At 44.1% G+C, this 8,073-nt stretch overlaps 1 protein-coding gene across 1 annotated transcript in view; it reads left to right on the top strand.

Moving 5' to 3' along the window:
• The first annotated feature begins 652 nt into the window (after positions 1–652).
• LOC133345233 (sodium channel protein type 4 subunit alpha-like) overlaps positions 653–8,073 on the top strand; it is a 44,975-nt gene continuing 37,554 nt past the window's right edge. The window contains exons 1-7 of the mRNA XM_061555811.1: positions 653–732; positions 1,965–2,093; positions 2,855–2,946; positions 3,085–3,285; positions 5,287–5,344; positions 5,956–6,097; positions 7,138–7,350. Of these exons, the coding sequence (XP_061411795.1) occupies positions 701–732; positions 1,965–2,093; positions 2,855–2,946; positions 3,085–3,285; positions 5,287–5,344; positions 5,956–6,097; positions 7,138–7,350 (867 nt within the window). The 5' untranslated portion in view covers positions 653–700. The remainder of the gene's footprint in view (positions 733–1,964; positions 2,094–2,854; positions 2,947–3,084; positions 3,286–5,286; positions 5,345–5,955; positions 6,098–7,137; positions 7,351–8,073) is intronic.

Raw genomic sequence — 8,073 nt, 5'->3', positions numbered from 1 at the left:
TTTTTCAGCATCAGCACATGCACATATCATGGATGCACGCTGGGTCCAAGTAAGAACATCGACTATATAGTGACGAAACAGCAAATGCAGGCCCATGTCCTTAAGACCAGTTCCTACCATAGAACTGATCTGCCCACTGAACATTGCCTTGTCATCTATAAGATGCGTCTGCCATACTCCCATTGTTATGGTGGGCGTACCTAGTTAGACCACATGGAATGTGTTTAGATATGATCAAGCACGTGACAACATATTTATTTAAGCGTAGAAGACTGGTGAACATGCACAGATTTGACTCGGTGGATCCCGAGAACTGGAGTTTGCAAATCTCTCATCATACAGAACCTATTGGAGGCTACATAGCGCTTGGCCACAGGACTCCTTTCACATTTTTAAGGTTGAAATACCTGCCGAGGTCTACTCAGCTCAACATATTTCAGGGGGGGGGGGCAGGTCAATAAAATTAGCATGACCTTGACGAGCCGGCAGCGGTTGTCCTATAGAGACGCTGCCCTCCACCATGGGGATGTGGCATTTCGACCATGGGATTAGGGCAGGCAAACTACAGTATCAATCCCAAAGTTTCACAGGTGTCACCTACCACCATCTCCTCCGTGAAGCGAAACCCCTTTGCCTTGACTGCCGTCACACAGCCTTCACCTTGGTCATCGTTGGGACTATTTTAACGAACTGTGTCTTCATGGCGATGGACAAAGATTACGTTCCAGTGGAGTGAGTTTTACAATTGCTGCACTGTCTCTACACGATGGTACAGATCATCCTGTTTCACACATTGGTTGTTAGAAGTCGGATATTTCAGTGTAAGTGTTTGTGGATTTGGTGAAGTGCATGAAACATTCATATATCTTCTTGGTTCTTTCGGTAAAGTCACGTAGAAGGAAAATAATAAAATAATAAAAAATAAAACATATTTGACTGCAGGGATTCATCTTCTTGGTTCTTTCGGTAAAGTCACGTAGAAGGAAAATAAAACATAATAAAAAAATTATCACGGAAAACAGAACTTTCTGTTTTCCGTGAGAATTATTTTATTATGTTTATTTTTATTATTTTATTATTTTCCTTCTACGTGACTTTGCCGAAAGAACCAAGAAGATGAATCCCTGCAGTCACGAAAGCTTTAAATCGACATTCATATATCTTTAAGTTAATATAATTAACCCAGAATTAATTATAATGATTGCAAATGCAACAATGCAACGTAGTTTAAGACTGCACTGTATGTTGCGTTCACAAGGTAGGTTTTTATCATCGACTGAATAGGCCACTTTGGAATAATGGAGATGTCGACTTTACGGTTATTAGATGGGTGTTTGAGTTAAAAGTAATGTCTGTTACCGTTTGGGTGAGATAATTGTACTTAACAAAGCAACTAGAACATAACCTCTTAGCCTCTGAAATCCAGATGCATGGTGGGGAATATTAGAAATGCCAAGGCAGGATAGAGATAACAATATGGAAGTTTTCGAATAGAACATCGCAGCAAAGTGCCGTCGATGTAATGAAATGAAGGAGGTTGTGATGGGTGGAATACATGGACCTGGTGTGGGAGGGGAAGTTGCCGAGACAGGCATTGAGTGGCATCGAGACACAAACAGTGACCAAGGGGAAAACCTAGTGATGGTCAGACTGCGTGAGTGGGCCTTGAAGGACGTGTCAATATTTCAACTAGGAGTATATTTATAGCCATATTGCGGAATATTGAAAGAGAAAACTTTAAATACTTTACGACTTAATTTATCTGAAGAAAGTAAGCAATTGCAAGGTGGTAGTGAGATTAATGGAATTAGCCATGATCTCCTCTTAATTATGTATTTAGCCATTATCTACTCTTAAATATGTATTTCATTAACTTGAAACTCAAGTGTTCTTTTAGCTAACTGTCTAACATCCCCCACTGCAGATGTCCTTGACAAATGTGATGTATTTTCTTACAATTCCAGGTACACCATGAACACCATTTACATGATGGAGGTGGTGATCAAGGTCCTGGCCCGAGGATTTTTCATGGGGCAGTTCACTTTCCTTCGTGACCCCTGGAACTGGTTGGATTTACTTGTGGTGATCTTTACGTACGGAATATCTTTATATTTGCTTCTCTATGTGTGGGCTTTGAGGGAGATGAAAGCTGCGCCGTTACAGTGGTTTGTGGACTGTGCTATGGTCCAAAGCTATGATTCACGACTGCTGACAAGTTTTCTTCCCAGCCAAAGAATTGTCCTGGACCATTCTACGTCTAGTAGAATGGCACAGGGGCTCTGCCTTCACACTCTACGAACCACACTGCTCATGAAGGGCGTTAAAGTATAAAATGAGTATAAAGTTGTCCAGGCTATACTGTACTTGTATTTTAACAAAACAACTGAAATAATTGACTTTGGACCACAAAATATGCCAGTCCTGAGGTTTATAAGTAGCACTTCTAGAGCAGGTTCAGCCCAAAGTTTTATGATATCGTTCTTGTGCTCAACACTTTACAAAAATGTGATTATCATCACCAGCAAACCAAGTGATGTGCCTCCTTTGGGATGTGGTGCTGGAGTTGAATAGTTGGCACAGTCGACCACTGGTTACTCGTCCAGTATAAAAGTGTTGCTTCGGTAAAACCTGTATGGTGAAGAAGACGTTAGTTAAACATGACAACTAACAAGGTTGAACTGTCACTTAGAGGAAATAATTATGTAGTGAGGTTTATAGTCTTAAATGTACGTGTCCAATTGGTGAAATGTATTTGCCTATTTTGGCATCTTCAGGATTAAGCGCTTTGTAATTTGCAAACAAAAATCTCTTTTTGTTTGTACTAATATATATTATTTTTTTGTCATCTGTTTAGGATCGTGACATATGTGAATCCGAAACAAAAAATGTCTTCCCTTAAAACGTTCCGAGTGCTTCGTGTCCTCAAAACCATCTCCGTCTTTCCTGGTGTGTCAATTTAAAAGCTAAGTATCTGAAAAACTACTACTCACATATGAGAATACGCACGAATGTAAATCAGGCACTCAAAGCGTTGTAACTTTTGTCCCTTTGTTGTTTTTGTCGTCACGTCTCTCTTTTTTACAGGTCTCAAAACCATCGTGAAGGCTCTCATCCAGTCGGTGAAAAAGCTCTTCGACGTCATCATCCTCACGATATTCTGCCTGAGCATCTTCGCTCTCATTGGGCAGCAGCTCTTCATGGGCAACCTGAAGAACAAGTGCGTGCTGTGGCCGGACGGAAACAGAACCTGGGACAACGAAACCCTCGCGTACCTCGAAGACCCAAGTATGTACGCTTGTACAGTGGTCCCTCGGTTTATGATGCTATCGATGAACGATATTTTGATTAACGACCCACCTCCCATAGGGTCCCATTGTTTCTATTAACGATACATTTTGGATGAACGATGTGTTTACGATAATCACGTGGACTTGTCAATTTCGGACAAACGCATCGCTACTAAGTGGACTTGGCAGACCTCAGCCAATCAGTGACGCCCTTTTATGAGCGTTTTTGAGAGCAATTTTCTCCCACCCCAACTTCTCCATCATCCTGTTAAGCCATCCATCTTCTTAGCCTAAGGTAAGAATTTTTATTAAATGTCCTATTTATGCACTTCTGTATGCCCTATTTATTCATTATTTATCAATGTTTCTATCAATATGAATGCTTTAATATGTTGTAATAACTTTATTTATTAAAATAGCGTGTTTAAATATTATAAACTATGTTATTATGGTGAAAGAGGTCAATTTCCGATCCTCTTGGAACAAATTAAGCCTTTAACATGTATTTCTTATATTCGATTAACCATAATTTCAATTAAGGTTCGGGGGAAGGACAGCAAACGAAACATAAAAAGCAGTTCTAAAGAAATTAATTTTCAATCTAGATTTAAAAGTGCCTAGCTCCAGTGGCTTCCGAATATCAGAAGGAAGAGCGTTCCAGACGTCCGCAGAGCACGTCTGAAAGTGCGCGATGCGGTGACCGTCTTTGTTCGATGGTTAGCCACAAGCTGCTGCGAGGATCATCGGGGTTTGTGTGATGGTTTATGCTCCTTGACGAGAGATGATGTCTGCTCTTGAGCTGAGCCACCACTCCCAATACATTCAGCGCATGTGCATACAGGCTGCCAATCGCCACTAAGTGTCGGTGATATCACCATGGCGCTTGTGCCAGGATAGGTGCACTTTGAGGCCATGTGAAGTGTCGAAGGCTCGCTGGCACGAGGTCATGAGACGTACCCAGGAGCCATGGGTTGACTGACTGAGATGATCAGCGGATACACCAACTGTTCTTCCCACTATGCCAAATTGCTGCATTTTAGCTGCTCAGTGTGCCACCGATAGTTATGAGCATCATTCCTCTACCCTCTGCTGTTGTTGGAGGGCAATCTTGATACCGTTGATACCAGTCTTCGGAAAATACGCTCAGCTCCACATCCTCCTGTACTACATCAGTCCATCTCTTCTCTAGCCCGGGCCGCGTCCATTTATCCCCTTCTATCCGACCAAACGAAAGCTGCTTGGGCATGCGATGGCTGGGTCATGTGGGCTACATCCCTCAGCCAATGCAGCCTTGCCTGCCAGAGGAGTTCACCGATGGGAATGTTCCCACAATATTTCAAGGATTTGTGAGCTCGCACAATCCAGCCTGGTTAAACCCAGGACGGATCTTAGGCAGGCTAACTTGATTGTTTAAAACCAGCACAGATGTTCATTCAGAAGGGTCCAGGTTTTTCAAACATAGAGGAGGGAGGGCAAAACTATGACTGAGAAGACCAGATGCTTTATCTGGAGAGACAGACCACGTAGCTTTCACACAGCGTTACGAAGCGAATGGAAAGATTATTCCACTCGACTGTTTCGGAGCGAGATCTCTGCTGACAAACTGGAGCTTGTCATAAGCACACTACCCAGGTACGGAAACTTCTCCACTCTCTCCACAACTGTCCCATCACTCATGGGGAGTTGAGGGGTTAGAGTGTTTGATGACACAAAACTACCCAGGCAGATGCTTAGTTCTGGTGGGGCTGAAGGTAAGGCCCCACTTTTTCGTGACATGCTCCAGGTTCAGCAGCAGAGCCTCCAACTCCTTCCCAGAGTGAGCAGCAATTACTAGATCATCAGCATATGTAATATGGTTGATCAATAAGGAGCCTTAATGCTCACCTATGCATCGATCAGCCTCCCAATGTACAATGTGCCTGCTGCATGGATAATTGCATCTGCCCGTAATTCAAACGGTGTTCTAACACATCAAACTGTTGCCACTGCATTTTTACAGATAACTATTACAAGTCCGACAATCAGCCAATACTCTGCGGAAACAGCTCAGGGGCCGGGTGAGTGTGCATGTCTGTTTTAACTTTCAAACCCTGTAGCCCCTACTGCACGTTGGTACAGATCTCAGGAGCTCAGCGGGATTTTAGGCTTGGACCGTACTTGAATGGTTGGAACAGACATGCATCACACAGGTGCTGTAGGCCGCTGTGGAGACTGCACTCTCAGCAAAGGGCGGCGCAGCAAAAATCAATGATTGTCCTGCACTACGCTCCGATGTCTGTGCTCCCCGTGTTCGCGAACCACACTCGCCTCCGCCGTGAAGTATGGTGACACAGCCTCCGTTAACCGCACGGTGTGGGGAAGACCCCCTCATCCAGCAGTGGACTGACAAAAAAACCGGCTGTACATGTACAGCACGACACGTGTGATGATGGGATGCTTGCCGAAGGTTGCCCTCTCTGAGGTACAAATAACCGGAACATTTTCAAGTGAGAAGAATATCTCACAATGCCAGGAGAGAAAGAGCTGTATGCAGTGCATTGTCTCGAGTCGGTTTGTTATTGCGCAACTAACACAAATCTGGGATTCTACCGGTGCAGAAAGACTACACGTTTCACCACGACCGCATGCCCCAGTGTCGGCTAACCCGTGGCTGCGCCGTCCCTTACAGGGAGTGTCCAGAGGGATACTTGTGCTTCAAGATTGGAGACAATCCCAACTTTGGTTTCACCAACTATGACCACTTTGGGTGGGCGTTCTTGTCTCTCTTCCGCCTCATGACCCAAGACTCCTGGGAGTATCTTTACCAGCAGGTGAGTCGAAAGACTCGTTTTGTGTCTTTCATTTTTGTGTTGTTATTGGGCTCGTTTCCGCGGTCCGCCTGCCTCCCTGTTACACGAAAGACGCAAAGGTTAAAGACGATCACTCAAGATGTTCAATTAATTTGTTGAAACTATTTAACTACTAAGCTAAAATGAAACTATTTTTATTTTACCAGGTAAGGCCCACTGAGCTATATGGCTCGTTTTCAGAAGCGACCTGGCCACAAGTGATAGCTCAACCAAGTGGCTTATCGTGTGAAAATGTATAGCTGCCAAATACTCTATAAGCACGTTTCTAAGTGTGGAGGGAAAAACCACAGGACCCAGAGAAAAATCCATGCGACCATAGGGAGAATATGCAAACACTTTAAATATACAGGCGTCAGGGTCGGGATCAAACCCACGACCTCCTGTATACCACGCAAGGTAGTTAACATCTCGTCAACGTGGCGTTCTTGCCGGCCACCATTCCCAGCCGTATCACAGCTATTCCACTGAGATTCCTGGAATGGATTTGCACAAAAGCCGGAATGCGTCTTTGGTGTAACATCTGCTACCATTGGCATTTGCTATCAAATATCTTGACTGTATTTTGCTTTCTCCGGATCTCTCTAATTCGATGAGTTTTTAATCTAGTTCCAAAAGCTGTAATTATCACCATTATGTTTGTTAAATCGTGGTAGTACATACACAGCACAGCAAAAATCTCGATATAAGCACACCATATATAAGTCAAGCTGTGATGTAAGCAATACATCCTTACATTACGCTGGTAGGGGAAGGCAATGGACAACTTCTGATAAAGCACCCTTCTGGCCTTGCTCCCACGGGGTAACCTTGTAACCACCTTGTCTCCTAGACATCTGTGAAAAAGAGCTTCGTAGCTGCACTGCTGTAATGATGTATTTTGTCATTGGTGAGCGGTCAGTGGATCACCCCAATTCATTGAATCGCCGCGGTGTGGAATCATTGCACCTCATAATTACTCCTACAAAAAAAACCCTTTCACTGTATCGTTTTGTTCCACCCAGACCCTGAGATCGTCGGGCAAGGTGTACATGATCTTCTTCGTCATGGTCATCTTCCTGGGTTCTTTCTACCTCATCAATCTCATCCTGGCTGTGGTGGCCAAGTCCTACGAGGACCAGAACAGGGCGATGCAGAACAAGGACAAGGCGAAAGAGGCCGAGTTTGAGGAGATGCTCCAGCAGCTCCGGCTGCAGCAGGAGGAGCAGGAAGCTCTGGTGTGTCCACAGTCGCCATCTGCTCACACTCGGACACAGTCCACTGTGGATGTCGTTGGTGACCGGACACTCCCAAATATGATAATTGTTTTTTTACCCTTCTATCTGGCAACAAAACTGACACCTTTTTTTACAAGGAGTCATGTTTGCATAGACCACAATACCTGCAGTCATAATGCAAACAAAAAACACAACTCTGATAATGAATGCACTGTCCTTGAAGTTGATTGGCCCACACCCGAGACAGCTTTCCTTAGAGCCTAGTCTCACATGGGATGGACCAGATGACGCCAAAAGGCGCACAACTCAAAGACAATGCACCATCAGAGTATGAGAGCTCGGGGTAAGCATTTACACCATTGGAACCTCATTTGCCAGTAAAAAATATGATAATTGTTTTTTTACCCTTCTATCTGGCAACAAAACTGACACCTTTTTTTACAAGGAGTCATGTTTGCATAGACCACTCCCAAATATGTTTATATTATTAATATTCCCCACCAGCTACCCTGGGCTGGACTATCCAGGCAAAATGGTAGAGGCGGGAGCAGGGCTGGGCAGAGGTCGGGCCTCCCTGCTTATCGTACATTGGCAATGAGCTCTCACTGACTTTGAATGATCTATTAATGTGCAACTCTGTCACAAAACAGCCACAGCTGCATTGCATTTTTTTTAACGTAAGATGATGTGCAACATCTGCAAGTTTCAAGCAGGGAAGTTGCA

This window comes from Lethenteron reissneri, chromosome 21 (assembly GCF_015708825.2).
Source record: "Lethenteron reissneri isolate LAM-NWPU_2019-01 chromosome 21, ASM1570882v1, whole genome shotgun sequence".
In the NCBI taxonomy this organism is placed as follows: Eukaryota; Metazoa; Chordata; class Hyperoartia; order Petromyzontiformes; family Petromyzontidae; genus Lethenteron; species Lethenteron reissneri.
The sequence above is the reverse complement of the archived record's forward strand: the minus strand, read 5'-3'. Positions and strand labels throughout refer to the sequence as shown.